At 36.8% G+C, this 25,371-nt stretch overlaps 1 protein-coding gene across 4 annotated transcripts in view; it reads right to left on the bottom strand.

Annotated features, from left to right (window-relative positions):
• Positions 1-25,371, bottom strand: part of WNK3 (WNK lysine deficient protein kinase 3) — a 190,972-nt gene that overhangs the window by 50,474 nt on the left and 115,127 nt on the right. For all 4 annotated transcript variants that reach the window (XM_024987725.2, XM_024987726.2, XM_059883267.1 and 1 more), the window contains 7 exons: positions 15,274-15,338; positions 8,045-8,192; positions 7,290-7,406; positions 5,955-6,110; positions 5,822-5,873; positions 4,145-4,285; positions 2,692-3,620 (listed from right to left, as the gene is read on the bottom strand). In XM_024987725.2, the coding sequence (XP_024843493.1) occupies positions 2,692-3,620; positions 4,145-4,285; positions 5,822-5,873; positions 5,955-6,110; positions 7,290-7,406; positions 8,045-8,192; positions 15,274-15,338 (1,608 nt within the window). The remainder of the gene's footprint in view (positions 1-2,691; positions 3,621-4,144; positions 4,286-5,821; positions 5,874-5,954; positions 6,111-7,289; positions 7,407-8,044; positions 8,193-15,273; positions 15,339-25,371) is intronic.

Here is a 25,371-nt window from a genome sequence, read left to right on the forward strand (position 1 = left end):
ACAACAAAGAAAAGACATCAGAGGCATCTGCTCCCAAATAAGAGTGGCAAGAGGAAAATGTTTGTGGCCAAGAAAAGTATCAGCAATATAGGGAGGAGATAAGATCTAGGAGGTTAAGGGGAAGCCCTGCTACTTTTGAAGACTAGCTATTAGACCTCCCTCTAGGCAGCATCAGAGACAAGTTGCAATAACCAGTGCCAGGAAGCATGTCCCACGCTTTCCTCATAATTACTAGAGTAAGACTATAGTAATTGTATATAGCATTTACAAACAGACAAAGAGGGAATCTCATAGGGGAAAAAGAAAAACTGAGTACGCAATAAAGAATCACCAACACTTTTGGGAAATCAGTACTTTAAGAAAACACTAAACTCAACAAATAGAATAGCCAAGGAAATAACATTAATAACATAGAATAAGGCTTTAATATCTTCAAAGACATGTGTGAATATACACATCCATAAGAAAAAGAAATTATTAGAAATTAAAAATATAATCCTTCACATAAAAAATACCTGAATAGGAGATTATAAACAGCTTATAAATACAGAAATTCTCCCAGTACGAAAAGCAAAAGGACGAGATGGAAAACATGAAATGAAAAGTTAAATAGGTAAGAAAAAGAAAAAAAGTAAATGAAGAAATAAAATTGTCTATTCACAGATGATACAATCTTATATATTATATAGAATATCCACCAAAAGCTATTACAGCTAATAAACAAAGCAAAGTAGAAGCATATAACATCAACAATCAAAAATCAATTGTATTTCTATATGCTACCAATGAAAAATCAGAAAAGGAAATTTAAAAAAGCAATTTCATTTATAATAACAGTAAAGAGAATAAAATAACACTGCTGGAACAACTGGATGATCATATGCAGAAAAATGAAGCTAGATCTTTATCTCACACCATATACAAAAATTAACTCAAAATGATGTTACTACCTATACTTAACTAAGGGTAAAACAAAATAAAGACATTTTTGGACATTTAAAAAAATCAAACTGCTAATCCATGCAACATATTTAAAAATATTATTTATAGAAGCATTTGAGGGGGAAAACAAAACGGAATTCTAGGACACCAGAAATAGTGGCAGGTAATAAGTTTGATCTAGATGTAGCAAGTGGACATTTGAAACAAATAAAATAATCCATTTGACTTTGACACTTGGAAGATTTTCTTTTGAGCAACAAAGCTTAAATAATAGAGAATTACATTTCATTTTTTATGGTTCTAATCACATTACATGATCATCAGATAACACATATAATATGTTATTTACTGATTTTCAATTCTTCCAATCAACCTACAGACAAGGCATAACCAACTATTAAAAAATGTATATGTTATAAACTTTGTTAATGCTAAAGTGTAATTTAAGTAATAAAAATGGGAGGTGTACAGGGAAGAAAAATAGAGGAAAGAGAAAATATAATTTCTCCACCATTCCGAGAAATGAGTCAGATTTTATTATATGAAACTGCTAAATCCAAAAATCAGTAAGTATATTATTTACAAGTTATTAATAGCAATGACCACAGAACTAAAACCAGGAACTTAAATGTTTGGGGAGTGGGAGTGTCAACACAACAATTTAATTTCCTATCCTTCTGAATTTTTGTGTTTATGCATCAACTGCATAATTTTAAATTACTAGTTTACAAAAAAACAAGTAAGTTATTTTTATTCAATGGGATGTTATGCTGTTAGGTGAGGTAAAACTATGTATTCTGATATGGATAGATGTCTGTAAGTGGGGGAAAAATGCAGAACAGCACATGTATATAAGGAAGTATATGTATATAAATATATAGTATATATCTGTATCTTTGTGAATAGATATAATACATATAAAAAAGTGCTATATAAATATTTGTATGTTAGTTAAAACCATGTCTAGGAAGATTTATTAACAGCTGTGTCTATAGGTTTGAAAGTGAGGTGAATTTTACTTTATATATATGCATATATTACTTATATAATAACAATAATAGAGATACAGTGATAAATATGTCTATGATATACTATAAAATAAAAAATTAAATTGTAGACCAATATGTTTATAGCACAATCCTATTTTATTGAATAAAAAGTTATAGGTTTTTAACTAGATCTGTATAAGCTTAAGTCAAGAAGGATAAGTACCATATAGTGGATAAGCACCAGATAGTGGTTATCCCTATGAGCTGAAGGAACAGAAAAAAGAAGTTAAATTCTTACATTACATAAATTAAGAAAAAAAAACAAGTCAGGAGATTATGGGGGATTTTAATTTTCTTTTAAAAAATGTTCTCAAATAAATAAAAAACTCACAAACAAGATTAAATTAAAACCATACAATTTTTAAAAGGAAACTGATAATAGGTATTTTTAAGTGGAAATCTAAAAGCAAGTTCTTCCTACCCCCTAAAACAATCTATCAGTCCTGTTCTGTCATTAATATAAACATAAACATTGCTCACAAGTTCCTAGCTAATTCAACAGAGGGGTCTCTCACCAAAGATAGTTCTACTGCCTCTATTGAGAAGTTTTAGGCCCCTTCATCCTAAGCCATGGCCTTTTAAACACCTGTGACCTCAGAATCTTATGACATAGATAATTTCATTTCAAAGGACAGAACTTTAGAAAAGAAGGCATTTCTTTTAAAAGCATAAGGAATTGGTTAGAAAGAATGATACTTACATGTAAACATAATTCGCTGGGTATAGAAGTTATCACATTCAGGTCCCTTTTGAACACTGATATGTTAGCAGGCTGATTCACAGCCACATTGGACAGAATCTTAGAGCCTGTCTGCTGAAAATTAGGGGACTGTGCAGGACTATCTTGAATTCCACAGTGACTGGTGCCTATGACTTCTGGCACTGGACATGAGAGTACATCTTCAGCAGAGGAAGAAAATGGAGAGTCTATGCTTTGGGTATCCTTCTGACTCTCAGGGTAGATGCTAGGTATGTTATGCTCCTGATACAGCAAATTTCTTAATTTTTCATCCAGAGTTTTAATTCGGTTGTCTGTAAATTCCATTTTTGGAGGTCTTTCCCCATCTGATTCCAGGACAGTAGAGGATAGAAGGCTGGCTGGTTCAATGCCAGGATTCTGAGTGGGAACGACCATCTTAGGAGAACTTGCTTCCATGTTCACTGCAGCTTCTCCTTCTTGGGAAATAAATTCGGCATCTGTAGTTCGCTGCTGCACTAGTAAGGATTGAGGCTTTTGATCAGATATAAATGCCGGGGTTGTAAGACAGTTAGCTGCAATCTGAGTTGACTCGTCAGAAGCTGCCTGACTGGCAGCTTGGTGACCTGGATACACAGGTAGAAATATGCCTGCTTCATTGGTGAGTCCCTCACATTCAAGTGGAACTGCACGAACTGAAGTAGCAGTATGATTGGAACTACTAGCAACTGGTACCATTATTTGCCTGTCATCTTCCACTTGATAAAGTATAGCTGGCTGCTTAGTTTCTACACTGGCATATTCAGAAATCTTACCATCAACTACATCCTTGTGTTGTGATGTGGAGGTGAAAAGTACACGCTGGCACGGATTACTTTCTAGAGTAAGCAGTGTGTCCTGTGATATTTCCTTATTACTTATGTTTCTTGGACCTAGAATAATAACAAAGAATGGCTAAGCATGTATTGGTAAGTACAAAGCATAGACTAGTCCAAACTCAAAAGGGACAAAGAGAAACAAGAGGCAAATCAGAACCAGTGTGAAACTACTCTTGACAAGGAGAAAAATATTTTTTTCATAAATAATAAAATTTAAATGGCTTAAGTTATATTCTAATATTAACATCTTCAAAAATGCTTATGGAAATTCTCATAAATGGAATAAAATACCCATGTTGTTGTTCAGTTGCTAGTCGTGTCCAACTCTTGGCAACCCTATGGACTGCAGCACGCCAGACTTCCCTGTGCTTTCCTATCTCTCAGAGTTTGCTCAAATTCATGTCCATTGAGTTGGTGATACTATCTAATCATCTCATCCTCTGCTGCCCCCTTCTCCTTTTGCCTTCAATCTTTCCCAGCATTAGGGTCTTTTCCATGAAAACAACTTAAAGATACGGTATATATTTTGCATCCCCATCTCCCAGGTCTGAATAAAGGTGCAGCCAACAAACACTTACTAGAAAGTAGGTTTAACCCAGGAACTGTAGGCATGTACTGCTGAAGAGAAGGAGAAGATTGAGCTTCACGGTTTCTTATTGTCTGATTTATACAGAATCGCCATCGACCAACTGGGGATGACTGAGGAGGAGCAGATTCATCTGTAGAAAGAATTGGCAAAAATTAATATGCTAAGCAACTGTCAATATATTTAACTTGTTAACTAAGAAAATAAGGTTAAAACAACAAATTGTCTTTTATCTCTATTTCCAACAGCAACTTATAAGACCAGACCTCCCAAACCTGACTGACAAATACTCTAAAAAACTAAGCGCAAGATATCTTTAGAGAAGGATTTGGGATTCTTCAGAAACAAACACTGCATCAGTAGTGATGAAAAGCAGGGCACTTCTTTTTGGAAAAAAATGAAAAGCGTTTTTTCCATTAAAACCTACATCTTTGTTTTGTATCTTGATTATGGTAGTGCTTACACATATCTATAGTAAAGTTGCTTAGTCGTGTCTGACTCTTTGCGACCCCGTGGACTGTAGCCCACCAGGCTCCTCCATCCATGGGATTCTCCAGGCAAGAATACTGGAGTGAGTTGCCATTTCCTTCTCCAGGGGATCTTCCCCACCCAGGGATTGAACCCAGGTCTCCTGCACTGCAGGCACACGCTTTAACCTCTGAGCCACCAGGGAAGCCCCTGTGTATATGTGTATAGATCTGTGTATAGATACACATATCTATAAGAGGACAAAAATTTACATAACTACACCAAAAGAAAAAAAGCCAATTTTACTTTATAACAACTTAAAAAATAAAGTAAAATAAGGCCCTACATCTGTATTCCTACTTTGTTAACTTATTCAAATAAGTAATTCTCTTTTAAACTTTACCCTACTTTGCCAGTTAGAAATCTACTCAAACTCCTACTAATAAGAAAATGAAGATAGAGGAGAATCCTAGCACCCTAAAACAATCTAACTTTCAGGATAATGGTATCTGGTTCCATGACTCCCACACCACCTGTTGTTTCTTCATGCTATTGTAATTCCTTCAGAGGTCCTCATTTGTCTATGGTTCTTCTCCCCCTCACAGATACTCTAAATATATCTATGATCAGAGCTGAAAAGAATGGAGAAAAAAGGTTGTGAGAAAAGAAAATAGAAGACCTCATTTTTAGTCCATGGAAATTTATCTGGTATCTGATTTTCAAAAACTTATTAGTGATCAGAGCAGGTAGAAGCATATCATTGGTGGAATGAAATCAAGAAACGAATGCTACTGATATTAAACATGAGACAAACTCAGAATACAGTGATTTTAGTTAAGAAAGTCGCTGTCCATCTCATATCAGGAGAAAAATAAAACTTGCCAGTTAAATTCAAACATTAAAGCTGTTAAAGGTCATCAGTACTGTGACTGCTTTTCTGGTAACATACCACACGACAACTCAGAAATAAATTAATCAGGTAAAGAACCAATACTTGGAGGAAATTTGGAGAAGAGTTTTACTTCTCACTTTTTTTACTTCTTATTTCTGAGCTATAAAGTCCTTTCAAAGTGTGGGGAAACCTATATTAACAATTTATCAAATTCCTTTATTGGCTGATATCCTTCCCAAGGTATGTAAATTAAGTTTCCAAATGTCTTGCTTCAAAAGCCAAATGGTAAATTTTGTTAAATATACTTACTGCTGGTTTGACTGGATGCAGAATTTATCTGTACTTGTTCAGATGATCCTGTCTGAATTAAAAATGAATAGATAAATAAAGAAGTTCCTGATACATATTCGAGAAGACCTATTTGCTAAGCAACTGCTCTTACTTGGCTACTGCTGGGTTCCACAGTAACAGAGTCAACTCCAACAGCTCTTTCTGTAGCAGAGTGAACATGAAGGATCTCCTGGGCTTGACCTACGATAGCCCTCAATTCTTCCACAAATTTTTCTTTTTCACTTTCCAAGACAAAGTTATCTTCAACCTATCCAAAAGGAAAAGTAAGTCTGTTCAAAAGAATGTATTTAGTTTCTTTGAAATTATAATATGGTGACTACTGTAAAGAAAAATTAATTGCTATTTAGACCTGATTGCCACAACAGAATTAAGAAAAGACTAGCAATAAAATGCCAGACAACACATTAAATTATTCTTTCTACTTGAGATCACCAGCATTTGTCAGATTGGCACTACTTACCAGAAGCCAGCATTTAAAAAAATGTTAGCATTCTATAAATTAATTTGAATTCTAATTAATTAAAATTAATTAACTCTATAAATTAATTTGAAGAACATAACTGAGGCAATGTTTACATTTAAAACTAGGATGTCCAAACCCAAAAGCTTTTAAATCAAAAATCACAAAATGAAACATCTCTAAAGATGATAAAGTATGGCCCCAAGACAGTTCAGAAAATACTAAGTTGAATAAGAGGCAGAATTCACAATATTATTAACATTTTCAAATGTTAAATTCTGCTTGGCTAGGAATGTATATCCAAAGAAAACTGGCAGAAACAAAAGTATTATGTACTCTTCCTGCCACCCTAGCCCATTCCCCTAAAAAAAGAGGGGAATACTAACTTAAGCCTAACAATTCAAAGAAAATACAAAAACTAAATGAAATGATGAACATTACTTGAACACCTATATGTAAGATGTTATAACTGTATAAACTATTAATACTTAGGCCTCACCCTCCAAAATCCTAATTTAATTAGGGACCCAGGAAACAGAACTGTTTTTGTCTTAGGGTTTTTTTGGCCATACCATGCGGTTTGCAGGATCTTAGTTCCCCAACCAGGGACTGAACCTGGGCAACTGCAGTGAAAGCTCCAAGTCCTAACCACTGGACCTCTAAGGAATTCCCCAAAGGACTGTTTTTTAAAAGCTCTTCTGTTGATTTTGACATGCAGCTAGAGTTAAGAACCACTGACCTAGCTCCTTTCTTAATGAAACTCCCTCATATTTTACACATAAATATACTGACACCAGAGGGGGTATAGTGACTTACTTTTGATCATAACCAATTTAGCTCTTTACGAATTTTAAAAAGCAGCAGTACCCTAAGAAAATACGGCTCTCAGTAAATGAGGGGGGAGAATTAAAGGGGAAAAAGACAAACAATTCTGAAGGGAAAACGGTTTGTCTTTTCTGTACTTACCATATAGTCTGCAATATCCTCTGGTGCATCACCATCAACATCAAACTTGAAGGTGACCATCTTGTTATTGTGTGTCTCCAGTTGACACTCCACCATGTTGTCTCCAGAGGTTGAAACCTGGACACAAATATTTTACTAGTTTAAGAGTCAGTCATTGCCTTCTTTTTGCAAAGGAAATAGGAAATATTTCGATGAGCTCACATAAAATATATGAAAAAATGGTCTAAAATATTGAGAATCTAAAAAGATTCTGCTTTTCCCTTGGTGAAATACTGTCTAAATAACCACTATATGACAAATCTAAGGCTCAAATTATTCAGCAAAAAAATCAGGAAAGGAAAGGAGCACAACTTTTATAAAAATACAAAAAAAGTTACGATAATCCCTATAACTATCTGCAATGCAAAGATCTAAATCTGGGCAATCATTTTCAAAATTCTCCCAATCTCACAAATTGACCTTTAAGCAAAGGAAAATACACTAATAATAGAAATGTAAACTGGTCCAACCTTTCTGGACAGCAATCTAGAAATATGTATTGAGAAAGTTTAAAAATCTTCATACTCTGATCAATAATTCTACTTCCAAGAATCTATCATAAGGAAATAATCACCACAAATACAAAGATTTGTGCTCAAGGGTATCTGCTTAAGAATTTCATAATACTCTATACTCACTGCCACAGCAACATTGCCCCTCCCTGACTGCCCAGACCTCAACATGCACTCTTAACCAAATCATATTTACACACTGACCTGAAGAACAGTAAGCTGAAATTTAGTTCCCTTCTCTGACCGAGGACAGGAAGCTCTTCTCTGTTTGATCCGATCTTGTTTGCCATTTCCACTTGGGTTATCAAGGGTATTTGTGTTTTCCTTCACAGGTGCCACATCATGACTCAAACTATTATTTAAAAAAACAAAAAAAACAAAAGCAACTCCAATTCAGTTTCTCAGAGAAGACATTATTCTATGATTCTCAAAGTCCAATATTTAACCCAAATCAGATTTATAACTGATTTATATCTGAAATCCCTGTATGGCTAGAATCATTCCATTTTGATGGTAAAATTCTAAGAAAAACCCTCTATTACAAAATAATAAATGAGTTTAAATAAAATATATAAGTTGTACAATATCTCTCAAAAAGTTATAATTGTACAACTTTGCAAATATACTAAATTCCATTGAATTGTACACTTTAAATGGGTGAAAATTTAATGGTATGTGAATTATGTCTCAATGAAGCTGTTTTTAAAAGTTACAAAACACTGAGATTACTTGAGGCAAACATCTCACAGTAATGGGAGTGAAAAAAACACTGCTAGTGATGGACCTCTGTGGAACCTTTTATCAGTGGATGTTCTTGACCAATTTTATTTTGTTTGTTTAGGGTTTTTCTTATTAATGTTCAAATAAAATTCTAAAAACCAATTCTAACTCAAAATAATATACCTGTTCATGTAAGAAAATCAACAGAAGATAGATGAGGTGTGGAAGACAGAAATAGTGCAGGAAACAGAACAAGAAATGAAAATGAGATAAACAAAAGGAATATTATTCAGCTATAAAAGGAATTCCTGAAAAAAATCTACTCCTGATCACTGGCTATACTAAAGCCTTTGACTGTGTGGATCAAAACAAACTGTGGAAAATTCTTCAAGACATGGGACTACCAGACTATATTACCTACCTCCTGAGAAACCTGTATGTAGGTCAAGAAGCAACAGTTAGAACCGGATGTGCAACAACAGACTGGTTCCAAATGGAAAGGAGTACGACAAGGCTGTATATTTTCTTCCTGCTTATTTAACTTATATGCAGAGTACATCATGCAAAATGCCAGGCAGGATGAAGTACAAGCTGGAATCAAGACTTTCAGGAGAAATATCAATAACCTCAGATATGCAGATGATACCACCCTAATGGCAGAAAGTAAAGAGGAAATAAAGAACCTCTTGATGAAGTTGAAAGAGAAGAGTGGAAAAAGCTGGCTTAAAACTCAACATTCAAAAAACAAAGATCCTGGCATCTGGTCCCATTACTTCACAGCAAGTAGATGGGGAAACAATGGAAACAGTGACAAACTTTATTTTTTTGGGCTCCAAAATCACTGCAGATGGTGACTGCAGCCATGAAATTAGAATACGCTTGCTCCTTGGAAGAAAAGCTATGACAAACCTAGACAGTGTATTAAAAAGCAGAGATATTCATTTGCCAACAAAGGTCCATATAGTCAAAGCTATGGTTCTTCCAGTAGTCATGTATAGATATGAGAGTTGGACCATAAAAAAGGCTGATTGCCACAGAATTGATGCTTTCAAATTATGGTGCTGGAGAAGACACTTGAGAGTCCCTTGGACAGCAAGGAAATCAAACCAGCCAATCTTAAGGGAAATCAGCCCTGAATACTCACTGGAAGGACTGATGTTAAAGCTGAAGCTCCAATACTTTGGCCACCTGATGTGAAGAGCTGACTCACTGGAAAAGACCCTGATGCTAGGAAAGACAGAAGACAGGAGGAGAAGGGTGTAACAGGATGATACGGTTGGATGGCATCACCTACTCAATGGACATGACTTTGAGCAAACTCTGGGAGATAGTGAAGGATAGGGAAGCCTAGCATGCTGCAGTCCATGTGGTTGTGAAGAGTCAGATATGACTTAGCAACTGAACAACAACATAAAAAGAATGAAATCTTGCCATTTGTAACAACATACATAGATGTTGAGGGCATTATGCTAAGTGAAGTAAGTCAGAAACAGAAATACAAATACCGTATGATCAATGCAAAGAAATAGAGGAAAATAACACAATGGGAAAGACTAGGGATCTCTTCAAGAAAATTAGACATACCAAGGGAACATTTCATGCAAAGATGGGCTTGATAAAAGACAAAAATGGTATGGCCCTAACAGAAGCAGAAGATATTAAGAAGAGGTGGCAAGAATACACAGAAGAACTGTACAAAAAAGATCTTCACAACCAAGATAAGCACGATGGTGTGATCACTGACCTAGAGCCAGACATCCTGGAATGTGAAGTTAAGTGGGCCTTAGAAAGCATCACTACCAACAAAGCTAGTGGAGGTGATGGAATTCCAGTTGAGCTGTTTCAAACCTTGAAAGATGATGCTGTGAAAGTGCTGCACTCAATATGCCAGCAAATGGAAAACTCAGCAGTAGCCACAGGACTGGAAAAGGTCAGTTTTCATTCCAATCCCAAAGAAAGGCAATGCCAAAGAATGCTCAAACTACTGCACAATTGTACTCATCTCACATGCTAGTAAAGTAATGCTCAAAATTCTCTCAGCCAGGCTTCAGCAATATGTGAACCATGAACTTCCTGATGTTCAAGCTGGTTTTAGAAAAGGAAGAGGAACCAGAGATCAAATTGCCAACATCTGCTGGATCATCGAAAAAGCAAGAGAGTTCCAGAAAAACATCTATTTCTGCTTTATTGACTATGCCAAAGCCTTTGACTGTGTGCATCACAATAAACTGTGGAAAATTCTGAAAGAGATGGGAATACCAGACCACTTGACCTGCCTCTTGAGAAACCTATATGCAGGTTAGGAAGCAACAGTTAGAACTGGACATGAACAACAGACTGGTTCCAAATAGGAAAAGGAGTATATCGAGGCTGTATATTGTCACCCTGCTTATTTAACTTATATGCAGAGTACATCATGAGAAACGCTGGACTGGAAGAAACACAAGCTGGAATCAAGATTGCCGGGAGAAATATCAATAAACTCAGATACGCAGATGACACCACCCTTATGGCAGAAAGTGAAGAGGAACTCAAAAGCCTCTTGATGAAGGTGAAAGAGGAGAGTGAAAAAGTTGGCTTAAAGCTCAACATTCAGAAAATGAAGATCATGGCATCCAGTCCCATCACTTCATGGGAAATAGATGGGGAAACAGTGGAAACAGTGTCAGACTTTATTTTCCTGGGCTCCAAAATCACTGCAGATGGTGACTGCAGCCATGAAATTAAAAGACGCTTACTCCTTGGAAGGAAAGTTATGACCAACCTAGATAGCATATTCAAAAGCAGAGACATTATTTTGCCAACAAAGGTCTGTCTAGTCAAGGCTATGGTTTTTCCTGTAGTCATGTATGGATGTGAGAGTTGGACTGTGAAGAAGGCTGAGCGCCAAAGAATTGATGCTTTTGAACTGTGGTGTTGGAGAAGACTCTTGAGAGTCCCTTGGACTGCAAGGAGATCCAACCGGTCCATTCTAAAGGAGATCAGCCCTGGGATTTCTTTGGAAGGAATGATGCTAAAACTGAACCTCCAGTACTTTGGCCACCTCATGCGAAGAGTTGACTCATTGGAAAAGACTCTGATGCTGGGAGGGATTGGGGGCAGGAGGAGAAGGGGACGACAGAGGATGAGATGGCTGGATGGCATCACTGACTCGATGGACGTGAGTCTGAGTGAACTCCGGGAGTTGGTGATGGACAGGGAGGACTGGTGTGCTGCGATTCATGGGGTCGCAAAGAGTCGGACACGACTGAGCAACTGAACTGAACTGAACTGATGATCTTTTTGTGTAATCTAACAATAGGAAAAAACAACCAAGCAAAAACTTCCCCAGCCTCAAAGATATAGAGAATAGACTGGTGGGTGCCAGAGACAGGAATGGGGGGAATGTAGAGAGTGGGTGAAATGGGTGGAGGGAGTCAAAATGTACAAACTATTAATACCAGTTATAAAATAATTAAATCATGGGGATATAATGTACATCATGGAGATGATAGTTAATAATACTGTACTGCATATTTCAAAGTTTCTCAGAGTAGATTTTTAAAGTTCTCATCATAAGAAAAAAATCTTTATTAACTATATATGGTGATGAATTTTTAAACTAGACTTATTGTGATCATTTCACAATATATAAACATAGTAAATCATTATATTGTACATCTGAAACTAACATAAGGGTGTATGTCAGGTTTACCTCAATAGAAAGAAAGAAAGAAACAAAGGAGGAGGGAGGGAGTGGGGGAGAAGGGAAGAAGAAAAAATACACCACAATTTGGTTAAAAAAAACTGAATGATTAATGTGAAAATGATTCAACATGATTAATTCTTTTTTTTTTTTGATTAATTCTAACTAGCTATATTTTGCATGTTCAAGTCAATATGATTATGACAGGACAGACTTTCAGTTGATCTGTATCAAAGGTATTTTTCAGCTTTTTCCTTAATAAATTTGAATATATTCAATAAATACATTTGAAACTTAAATGAGGTCTGTATGCACCAGATATTTTTAAAATTGATTTTTAGGTTAAGTCCTTTCTCCTAAAGAACTACTCATGAAGTATGTGTATAAAGATATACAATACCAGTCAGAATGGCTGTGATCCAAAAGTCTACAAATAATAAATGCTGGAGAGGGTGTGGAGAAAAGGGAACCCTCTTACACTGTTGGTGGGAATGCAAACTAGTACAGCCACTATGGAGAACAGTGTGGAGATTCCTTAAAAAACTGGAAATAGAACTGCCTTATGATACAGCAATCGCACTGCTAGGCATACACACTGAGAAAACCAGAAGGGAAAGAGACATGTGTACCCCAATGTTCATCGCAGCACTGTTTATAATAGCCAGGACATGGAAGCAACCTAGATGTCCATCAGCAGAGGAATGGATAAGAAAGCTGTGGTACATATACACAATGGAGTATTACTCAGCCATTAAAAAGAATACATTTGAATCAGTTCTAATGAGGTGGATGAAACTGGAGCCTATTATACAGAGTGAAGTAAGCCAGAAAGAAAAACATCAATACAGTATACTAACGCATATATATGGAATTTAGAAAGATGGTAACAATAACCCTGTGTACGAGACAGCAAAAGAGACACTGATGTATAGAACAGTCTTATGGACTCTGTGGGAGAGGGAGAGGGTGGGAAGATTTGGGAGAATGACATTGAAACATGTAAAATATCATGTAAGAAACGAGTTGCCAGTCCAGGTTCGATGCACGATACTGGATGCTTGGGGCCAGTGCACTGGGACGACCCGGAGGGATGGTATGGGGAGGGAGGAGGGAGGAGGGTTCAGGATGGGGAACACATGTATACCTGTGGCGGATTCATTTTGATATTTGGCAAAACTAATACAATTGTGTAAAGTTTAAAAATAAAATAAAATTTAAAAAAAAGATATACAATAAAAGAAAAACAACACCTAATATTTTTTCTATGTCCCTGTGAAAAAGAATTTTCATAACTACAAGTGGAGAAAGAAGATGCTCTTAGTTCTTTAATAGACAGAGAAATAGCAGTAACATAACACATTAAGAGGATAAAAGGGATATAATTTTAGTCAATGCAGTTTTATCATTCACTTTACAAAGTTGTCTTAAAACACTAGTTTAGGGTTTGGAACAAGATGGCAGAAATTATACCCCTAAGTATAACCATAAAATCTGGAAATAATACAGTAGAGTATCACAGGAGGGCACTGAAGAGTGAAAAGATGAAGGCAGACTGGCTAGGGACTCCCAGGACTTGAAGAAAAATATATCAGCTAAGCATCTCCTGGTTACCCACCCAGTGACAGAAAGCAGTCCACGTTCAGTGTCTCTTGACTCTTGGCCAAAAGGCAAAGGTAGCTCAAGCACAGTGGTCTCCTGAGCCCCAACTCAGCAACAGAAGGTAGTTAAAGTGGGCCCTTTCCTCCCTTGGTGATGCTGGTGGGAATTCTACCAGTAGCATGTGGTCTGGAGAGAGAGCCTAGGGCAGTGGGCCTAGGGCATTGTTCTCCAACCCCTTGGTCCAGCAGTGGGCCCCAGTGATACAAGATGAACCAAAGCAGACCAGAATAGTACTACAGGGACTCTGAAAACTAAATTGGCATTAGAACCATAGTCCACAAAAGTATCGATAAATGAGTATCTTGGCACCTAAACACAGTGACTGCCTGCTAAAATAGAGGATTTAAACAGGATCCAGAATATCCTAACATAATGTCCAAAATGTCCAGGATACAAATGAAAATTCTTTGTCATACCCAAAACCAGGAAAATCACAACTTGAATGTGAAAAGTCAATCAAGAGATGCCAAGACCAGGATGAATCAGAACTACCAAGACCAGGATGAATCACAACTACCTGACAAAGATTTTAAAGCAGCCATTATCAAATTGTTTCAAAGATCAATTACAACTACTCCTGAAACAAATGCAAAGTCAGAAAATCTCATAATAATAGAATATATTAAGGAAGAACCAAATGGAAATTATAAAAGGAATATAATCATAAAAATAAACGATTCATTTTGCACAATAGCAGAATGAATAGGACAAAGGAAAGAATCAATATCAGTGAATTTGAATACAAAACAAATGAAATTAAGCCAATCTGAACAAGATAGGGGCTTCCCAGGTAGCTCAGCTGGTAAACAATCTGCCTGTAATGTAGGAGACCCCAGTTTGATTCCTGGGTCAGAAAGTTATTACCAAATGAAAATACAATTATATATATACAATACATAAAATTATGTGGTTTTTATAATAATATATTATTATATCTGGTTGTAAATTATTTATTTAGATTAGCTTGAACTTTAAATTACATTATTTCCTTTTTAAAATTCTTACAATCTTTTCTTAAAGAACAGAATATGAAGAGAATTCCCTGGTGGTCCAGTGGTTCAGACTCTGTACTCTCACCACCAAGGGCCTAGATTTGAACCCTGGTCAGGGAACTAAGATCCCGCATGCCAAAAAAAAAAAAAAATCCAGACTATTATAATAATGTGAACAAGAAAATGGTCAATAATATTACAATCCATATGATCCTTATTAACATAAAAAGTAATAATAATATCTACTATTTTTATTGAACATACACACAAATACTAGAACACAGAAGCTTCTGTAGTCAAGAGACTAAGCACCTAAAGAAGGCAAATACTTCAACATGCCCTCATTGCTTTCATGGTATTAATTTGAAGATACTCACCTTCGAACTAAATCTGGTTTTAGAAGAGTTGCTTGCTGTTCAGCTCCAACTGCTTGGGATACAGGCTGTAAATAGCACAGAAATAAAACTTATTATAACAGCAAACTTCCAGTTGAAGGTGCAATTTGCTATTATTGCAGAAAACACGTCTGTTACATTTCATATTTTGGTTACCACATAAACCAGATAGAATGTCTACATTACTGAATGTCTATATCAATCCTACTATTGATGTTACTACCAGAAAAAGAAAAACAAAATGCAGCAGTACTGATATTCACCAAGACTTTTTCATAAAAAAGATAGCATTGTTTCATATACTTTTGTTTGTTATCTTTCAATGGCTTCCAGTCCTAATAGTAAAACTACTAATGAATTGCTATCACTCCAGAAACAGATAAATCAGTGATTCAAGGTTTAACATGTTGTATGGTCTCTCTCTCTCTTGTTCTCTCTTCACTAAACTACTGCCAACAATCCCTTTGAGGTGTTGGTATCCAACAGCTGCAATACTGGCTTCTAGGAGAAAAGTTTAAGCCCTTTACAAATGCAAGTTTCAACTCTGTTGGAAAATAATTTTAAACATTTATCTAATCCAATCAATGTACTGCCACTGGTGACAGCAGAGTGACTTTAAAATGCAAATGTATCAAAATCAATCACTTATCTACCAAGTTCAAATTCTCTAATGATGGCACCTCATCTTCTATAAGGTTAAGTCCCTTTGGATGACAAATTAAGTCCTTAATGAACTGGTCCCTGCCTAATTCTCTAGTTCTTCTCCCCTTGAAGTCACACCGAACTCTAGCTCCTGTGAATGAGTCGAGCTTTTCCATATCTGGTGACTCTACTTATATTCCTTCATCTCCCTGGACTATTTATAATAAATATTATAATCACCATGTTAAGAAAATAGCATTTTTGGTTATTTTTTTCCCATTTTATTGCTTTTATGTTACTATTTACATTGTATAATTCAAAACTTTCAAAGGATAGCAAATACTAAGTGTATAGAAAATAGGCATTTTCATAAACCACTAGGATTTATGGGACTGTCAACTGGTTAGACCTTTCTGACGGGTAATTCAACAATTAAATTATCCAAGTTTTTAAAATGTCTAGCAATTTCATTTCTAGAAAATTAACCCAAGGAAATAATAAAAAAATAGCCTCCAATTAAAATAAATAAATTTAAATTAAAAAAAAAAACTGTATGTGAGTCACTCAGTTGTGTCTGACTCTTTGCAACCCCAAGGGCTACAGCCAGCCAGGCTCCTCTGTCCATGGAATTCTCTATGCAAGAATACTGGAGTGAGTAGCCATTCCCTTCTTCAGGGGATCTTCCTGACTCAGGGATTGAACCTGGGTCTCCTGTATTTCAGGCAGATTATTTACAACGTGAGCCACCAGGGAAACCCTATTGATAAATACTCTTCCTATAAAAGGAACAAACTTAAAGAAATGCCATAACTGAATATAAGCACACGAGAATATCAAGTGTGCTCAATGGAAAAAAAATGTATTACATTTTGTTAATTCTTCTACTGATTTTAAGATGTGTTCTGTAAACCAAGATATGAAATCAAATTAACAAGTTCAAGTTTCTTCTTTCACTTTCAGCTGACAACAAAGAATTATATCAGAATGGAAAAGTAGAACTGCTTCAAATGCACAAAAGTTAGCTACTCAAAAAAACACTGATTTTAACCCAATATTGTACAATATTTTATTTTAACAAAAATATTTAGGTGAGGCTTATAGCAATATATTATCATGTAGGTACTTACTGAGAAGGCTGAATCCAATAAACTGTAAATTTGACAATATCTTACTACACATCCTATTAATCTGAGTAATTTTGGGGGAAAAGAAGATATAAAAGCATCCCATTTTATATAATTCCATATTTTTCCACAGAGTTTATAGACAACACAGAATCAAAAGAGTTGTAAATAATTCTAATTCTAACCTTAACATTAGAATCTGCAACATGTAAAAATTCTAGTCATATATTGCTAGGCACTGCCAAATGATAATCAAATGTTTGTCATACAGTGGTTTTAAGCTTGTAAAATAATATTCAAAAGTTTTATACTACCCTGGTCCTTTTGTCTGAGTAAATTATAGTAAAATCAGGAAATAAATCAAGAGTTCAAACAAAGATTTAGCTATAAGGATGTTCTTCACAACATGGAATATAATTACAAACAGCAAAAAAGAAAAAGAAAAAAAATAGACACATGTTTATTTTACCTGCTCCATTAAATAAATAATGTATGATGGATAAAGCAGGATAACCACAGTGGTGTGATCACTCACCTAGAGCCAGACATCCTGGAGTGTGAAGTCAAGTGGACCTTAGGAAGCATCACTGCCAACAAAGATAGTGGAGGTAATGGAATTCTAAAAGATGATGCTGTAAAAGTGTTGCACTCAATATGCCAGAAAATTTGGAAAAGTCAGCAGTGGCCACAGGACTGAAAAAGGTCCACTTTCATTCCAATACCAAAGAAGGGCAATGCCAAAGAATGTTCAAACTACCACACAATTACACACATTAGGCTCAAAATCCAGCAAGCTAGGCGTCAGCAGTACATGAGCTAAGAACTTCCAGATGTACAAGCTGGATTTAGAAAAGGCAGAGGAACCAGAGATCAAACTGCCAACATCTGTTGGATCATAGAAAAACTAAGAGAATTCCAGAAAAATATCTACTTCTGCTTCATTGACTACGCTAAACCCTTTGACTGACTGTGTGGATCACAAGAAACTGTGGAAAATTCTTCAAGATATAGGAATACCAGACCACCTTACCTGCATCCTGAGAAACCTGTATGTAGGTCAAGAAGCAACAGTTAGAACGACATGGAACAATGGACTGGTTCAAAAATTGGGAAAGGAGTACATTAAGGCTGTATATTGTCACCCTGCTAATTTTACTTATATGCAGAGTACATCATGTGAAACGCCAGGCTGAATGAATCACAAGCTGGAATCGAGATTTCAGGGAGAAATATCAATAACCTCAGATGATGATACCACCCTTATGGCAGAAAGCAAAGAGGAACTAAAGAGCCTCCTGATGAAGGTGAAAGAGGAGAGTGGAAAAAGCTGGCTTAAAACCCAGCATTCAAAAAACTAGGATCATGGCATCCAGTTCCATCACTTCATGGAAAGTAGATGGGGAAGCAATGGAAACAGTGACATACTTTATTTTCTTGAGCTCCAAAATCACTGTGGATCGTGACTACAGCCATGAAATTAAAAGACGCTTGCTCCTTGGAAGACAAGCTATGACAAATATAGACAGTGTATTAAAAAGCAGAGACATGTGTTTGCCAACAAAGGTCCATATAGTCAAAGCTATGGTTTTTCCAGTAGTCATGTATGGATATGAGAGCTGGACCATAAAGAAGGCTGAGAACTGAAGAACTGATGCTTTTGAACTGTGGTGCTGAAGAAGACGTGAGAGTCCCTTAGGCAGCAAAGAGATCAAATCAGTTAATCTTAAAGGAAATGAACTCTGAATATTCATTGGAAGGGGTGATGTTGAAGCTAAAGTTCCAATATATGGCCACCTGATGCGAAGAGCTGATTCATTAGAAAAGACGTTGATGCTGGGAAAGATTGAAGGCAAGAGGAGAAGGAGATGACAGAGGATGAGAAGGTTGGATGGCATCATCAACTCAATGGACATGAGTTTGAGCAAGCTCTGGGAGATGGTGAAGGACAGGGAAGCCTGGCATGCTGCAGTCCATGGGGTTTCAAAGAGTCAGACACAACTGAGCAACTGAACAACAACAAAAATAAATAATGGTACATCCATACTAAAGGCTTTATGCAGCCCTTTAAAATGTGCTAAAACATGTAAGATGTTATAAGTGGAAAAAGATTTATATACATTATGGTTACATTAAAATTGCATATATGCATAAGCTTATAAAATGATCTAGAAGAATACACACTTCGTCTTAAGCAAGCTTAACTATATTCATCTTGCTTTGGTAATAAGAACTTTATACAGATTTATCAACCCTGAAATCTGGTAATCTCAGGGCTGGTCCCCCTTATTTCAGTGTGCAACATTATAGTTGTTTTAGACAAAAGTAAAAATGGAACATTTTACTAAATTTGAAAAACATCTACAAAAATGGCCAGGCATCTATTTGCAAATATTAATTTTGAACTCCCAGAATTATTATGACAGAACTTGATATGAAGCTGGCAATTAAAAAAGCAGATGAATCAACTATTAGCTTTGATTCTGAGGACCAAAATAATTGTTAATAATAATTATAAGTGGTTATAAAATATAATTCCAGATTGTTGTCACAGAAACTACGTTTTGTTTATGTTACCTCCAGATTTAAGCATGAGGACCCCATGTCACTGCTCCATCTTGCTAGGACTCCTCATAATTTTTTAAAGTTTCTTTAATACAAACATTTGTTAAAGTTGGATAAAACAAGATGTTGTTAATGTTGTGTATACAAAAAAAAGAAATCTCTTTGCCAAAATATTTGCTTTCAAATACTTTGAAATGTAAACAGTGATTATATTAAAGAGTTAATCATCTAATCTCTAATTAGAAGCCAATCTAATTTATACAGGGGGAAAAAACTTCATTATGAATTGACCAGGTTAGATGGGGGAAGGCGAAAGTAGAAAACGGTATATTCTTCTCATTTCTCCCCAGTCCTTACCTTCAAATCCAAATCAAAGACAGATATGAATCCCTTTTCCTAATGAGACCTTTGATATCTGGATATCTGAGACCTTGATAACTAGCTAGCAAATTTCAATATAACTAAAGTACCTCTTATCACTTGTAGAATGAGGACAAGGCCAAAATGAGAAGCAAATCTAGGCCTGAATTCCATGGGCCACACTGAGAGAGTCCTTTCCTAGGCAGGTTGATAAGAAGTCCAGGAATTCCCAAAGAGAAAGGGGTCTGGAGTTCTCAAGGAGGAAGAAAGGACAAACTTTTTTGTCCCTCTACATTCCTTAGGATTATATAACAATAATGTATCCTGCTTGAGGAAAGTATCTGGAAAAAACTTTCTGGCTAATCCTGTTATCTTAAGGTGTAAATTATGGGAGTAGGTCTAGTGAGGTCTTTATAACCTCCAGATATTCTTTTGATTCACTGTAATAACTAATAAGGGAGTATATAACTCCATGGCTAACACTAACAAGGGGGTACTCTTTCTGCCCCCTTCTGATGCCTATGTCAGAAGCTTTCTCTATCTCCTTTATACTTTAATAAAAGCTTATTACACAAAAGCTCTAAGCAATTAAGCCTCATCTCTGGCCCCAGATTGAATACTTCTCCTCCAGAGGTGAAGAATCCCTGCATCTTTGCATGGTTCAATAACATCCTTTCAACACCATTCTTTCCTGTTTACCATAGCATTTATTTTTTTACTATAAATTTATTCATTTTAATTGGAGGCTAATTACTTTACAATATTGTATTGGTTTTGCCATACAACAACATGAATCCGCCACGGGTGTACACGTGTTCCCCATCCTGAACCCCCCCCCACCTCCCTCTTCATCCCATCCCTCTGGGTCATCCCACTGCACCATCCCTGAGCATCCTGTATCATGCATCAAACCTGGACTGGCGATTCATTTCACATATGATATTATACATGTTTCAATGCCATTCTCCCAAATCATCCCACCTCACCCTCTCCCACAGAGTCCAAAAGATTGTTCTATACATCTGTGTCTCTTTTGCTGTCTCGCACACAGGGTTATCGTGACCATCTTTCTAAATTCCATATATATGCGTTAGTATACTGTATTGGTGTTTTTCTTTCTGGCTTACTTTACTCTGTATAATAGGCTCCAGTTTCATCCACCTCATCAGAACTGATTCAAATGTATTCTTTTGAAGAAAGCTGAACGCCGAAGAATTGATGCTTTTGAACTGTGGTGTTAGAGAAGACTCTTAAGAGTCCCTTGGACTGCAAGGAGATCCAACCAGTCCATTCTGGAAGAGATCAGCCCTGGGATTTCTTTGGAAGGAATGATGCTAAAGCTGAAACTCCAGTACTTTGGCCACCTCATGCGAAAAGTTCTCATTGGAAAAAGACTCTGATGCTGGGAGGGATTGGGGGCAGAAGGAGAAGGGGACAACAGAGGATGAGATGGCTGGATGGCATCACTGACTCGATGGACGTGAGTCTGAGTGAACTCTGGGAGTTGGTGATGGACAGGGAGGCCTGGCGTGCTGCGATTCATGGGGTCGCAAAGAGTCGGACACGACTGAGCAACTGAACTGAACTGAACTGAATATTCCATTGTGTATATGTACCATAGCTTTCTTATCCATTTGTCTGCTGATGGACATCTAGGTTGCTTCCATGTCCTGGCTATTATAAACAGTGCTGTGATGAACACTGGGGTACATGTGTCTCTTTCAATTTTGGTTTCTTCAGTGTGTATGCCCAGCAGTGGGATTGCTGGGTCGTATGGCAGTTCTATTTCCAGTTTTTTAACGAATATCCACACTGTTCTCCATAGTGGCTCTACTAGTTTGCATTCCCACCAACAGTGTAAGAGGGTTCGCTTTTCTCCACATCCTGTCCAGCATTTATTGCTTGTAGACTTTTGTTTTTTTTTTTTTTTTTTTTTTTTTTTTAATTTTATTTTATTTTTAAACTCCACATAATCGTATCAGTTCTGCCAAACATCAAAACGAATCCACCACAGGTATACATGTGTTCCCCATCCTGAACCCTCCTCCCTCCTCCCTCCCCATACCATCCCTCTGGGTCGTCCCAGTGCACTAGCCCCAAGCATCCAGTATCGTGCATTGAAGCTGGACTGGCAACTCGTTTCTTACATGATATTTTACATGTTACAATGTCATTCTCCCAAATCTTCCCACCCTCTCCCTCTCCCACAGAGTCCATAAGACTGTTCTATACATCAGTGTCTCTTTTGCTGTCTCGTACACAGGGTTATTGTTACCATCTTTCTAAATTCCATATATATGCGTTAGAATACTGTATTTATGTTTTTCCTTCTGGCTTACTTCACTCTGTATAATAGGCTCCAGTTTCATCCACCTCATTAGAACTGATTCAAATGTATTCTTTTTAATGGCTGAGTAATACTCCATTGTGTATATGTACCACAGCTTTCTTATCCATTCATCTGCTGATGGACATCTAGGTTGGTTCCATGTCTTGGCTATTATAAACAGTGCTGCGATGAACATTGGGGTACACGTGTCTCTTTCCCTTCTGGTTTCCTCAGTGTGTATGCCCAGCAGTGGGGTTGCTGGATCATAAGGCAGTTCTATTTCCAGTTTTTTAAGGAATCTCCACACTGTTCTCCATAGTGGCTGTACTAGTTTGCATTCCCACCAACAGTGTAAGAGGGTTCCCTTTTCTCCACACCCTCTCCAGCATTTATTATTTGTAGACTTTTGGATCGCAGCCATTCTGACTGGCGTGAAATGGTACCTCATTGTGGTTTTGATTTGCATTTCTCTGATAATGAGTGATGATGAGCATCTTTTCATGTGTTTGTTAGCCATCTGTATGTCTTCTTTGGAGAAATGTCTATTTAGTTCTTTGGCCCATTTTTTGATTGGGTCATTTGTTTTTCTGGAATTGATCTGCAGGTGTTGCTTATATATTTTTGAGATTAATTCTTTGTCAGTTGCTTCACTTGCTATTATTTTCTCCCATTCTGAAGGCTGTCTTTTCACCTTGCTTATGGTTTCCTTTGTTGTGCAGAAGCTTTTAATTTTAATTAGGTCCCATTTGTTTATTTTTGCTTTTATTTCCGATATTCTGGGAGGTGGGTCATAGAGGATCCTGCTGTGATTTATGTCGGAGAGTGTTTTGCCTATGTTCTCCTCTAGGATTTTTATAGTTTCTGGTCTTACGTTTAGATCGTTAATCCACTTTGAGTTTATTTTTGTGTATGGTGTTAGAAAGTGTTCTAGTTTCATTCTTTTACAAGTGGGTGACCAGTTTTCCCAGCACCACTTGTTAAAGAAATTGTCTTTTCTCCATTGTATATTCTTGCCTCCTTTGTCAAAGATAAGGTGTCCATAGGTGCGTGGGTTTATCTCTGGGCTTTCTATTTTGTTCCATTGATCTATATTTCTGTCTTTGTGCCAGTACCATACTGTCTTGATAACTGTGGCTTTGTGGTAGAGCTTGAAGTCAGGCAGGTTGATTCCTCCAGTTCCATTCTTCTTTCTCAAGATTGCTTTGGCTATTCGAGGTTTTTTGTATTTCCAATGCTCTCTTGGGACTTCCCTAGTGGTGCAGTGGTTAAGCATATGCTTTGCAATGCAGAGGATTCAGGTTCAATCCCTGGTCAGAGAACTAAGATCCCACATTCCAAGAAGCAACTAAGCCCCCATGCTGCAACCACTGAGCCAATGAGCCACAACTAGAGAGTCTGTGCACTGCAATGAAAGATCCTGTATGATGCAACAAAGACCCTGCCTGCCACAACTAAGACCCCACGCAACAAATAAGTAAATATTAAAATAAATAAAATGCTCTCCTGAACTTGTTACTTGATCTTTATTTCCTATGACAGTGTGGGAAGAGACTGTGTCTGTAAGATTTATCACAATATCCCCAGTGCCTAACCAACACTTGAAATAAGAATAGCTGCTCAAAAATCTTTCACTATTATAATGTTCCCATTTTTACTGTTTTTATTGTTATTATAGCAACAAAACAATCACTATTTATTGAGTATTTATTAAACACTAAAGTGAAAGTCACTCAGTCATGTCCGACTCTCTGCAACCCCATGGACTGAGGCCTGCCAGGCTCCTCTATCCATGGAATTCTCCAGTCAAGAATAGCTGTTCCTTTCTCCAGGGAATCTTCCCAACCCAGGGATCGAGCCCTGGTCTCCCATATTGCAGGCAGATTCTTTACCATCTGAGCCACCAGGGAAGCACTTTATATTCATTATTTAACTAAATTCAACCCTTATGACAACTCTAAGCATAGGTACTATTACTTTTGTTTTACCAATAAGGAAACTGAGACTACAACTGATGGAGGCAAAAATTAAAACAAAGAAAATGAATGAATAGACAAATGACTCCAAAGAATACTGAAGAGCAGAGACGTCTTGTGCATACCACAGAAGCTTTTCTGTTAGTTCTTAACCCTTCTCTCTCTTTTATAAGACTTTTACTTCACTATTACTTGCCCTCCTCCCATCAGTGGTTCTTGGCCCTGAGTGCACTTTGTAATCTTAAGGGAAGAAAAGGCAGAGAGAAGGAAAAAGGAGAAAAAATTTAAAAAAGGGAAAGAAAATCCAAGCTCAAGCACATTCTAGAGATTCTTATTCAGTTATTCTGGAATGAAGGAAAGCAGTAAAACTGGGAAACGTTTTTATTTTAAAAATTATTTAAAGTTATTTGAAACATTTTATAATCTGCCTGATTGTACTATTATTTTAAAACATTTTATAAACTTCCTTGGTACTAATGACACTATAAAACATGTCTCTCCCACAAAGTACTTTTAAACAACCATTATGTATTGAGCATTTATTGCAGCCATGAAATTAAAAGACGCTTACTCCTTGGAAGAAAAGTTATGACCAACCTAGAGAGCATATTCAAAAGCAGAGACATTACTTTGCCAACAAAGGTCCGTCTAGTCAAGGCTATGGTTTTTCCAGTGGTCATGTATGGATGTGAGAGTTGGACTGTGAAGAAAGCTGAGCACCAAAGAATTGATGCTTTTGAACTGTGGTGTTGGAGAAGACTCTTGAGAGTCCCTTGGACTGCAAGGAGATCCAACCAGTCCATTCTGAAGGAGATCAGCCCTGGGTGTTCTTTGGAAGGAATGATGCTAAAGCTGAAACTCCAGTACTTTGGCCACCTCATGTGAAGAGTTGACTCATTGGAAAAGACTGATGCTGGGAGGGACTGTGGGCAGGAGGAAAAGGGGACAGTAGAGGATGAGATGGCTGGATGGTATCACCAACTCGATGGATGTGAGCTTGAGTGAACTCTGGTAGATGGTGATGGACAGGGAGGCCTGGCGTGCTGCAATTCACAGGTTCACAAAGAGTTGGACACGGCAGAGCGACTGA

This window comes from Bos taurus, chromosome X (assembly GCF_002263795.3).
Source record: "Bos taurus isolate L1 Dominette 01449 registration number 42190680 breed Hereford chromosome X, ARS-UCD2.0, whole genome shotgun sequence".
In the NCBI taxonomy this organism is placed as follows: Eukaryota; Metazoa; Chordata; class Mammalia; order Artiodactyla; family Bovidae; genus Bos; species Bos taurus.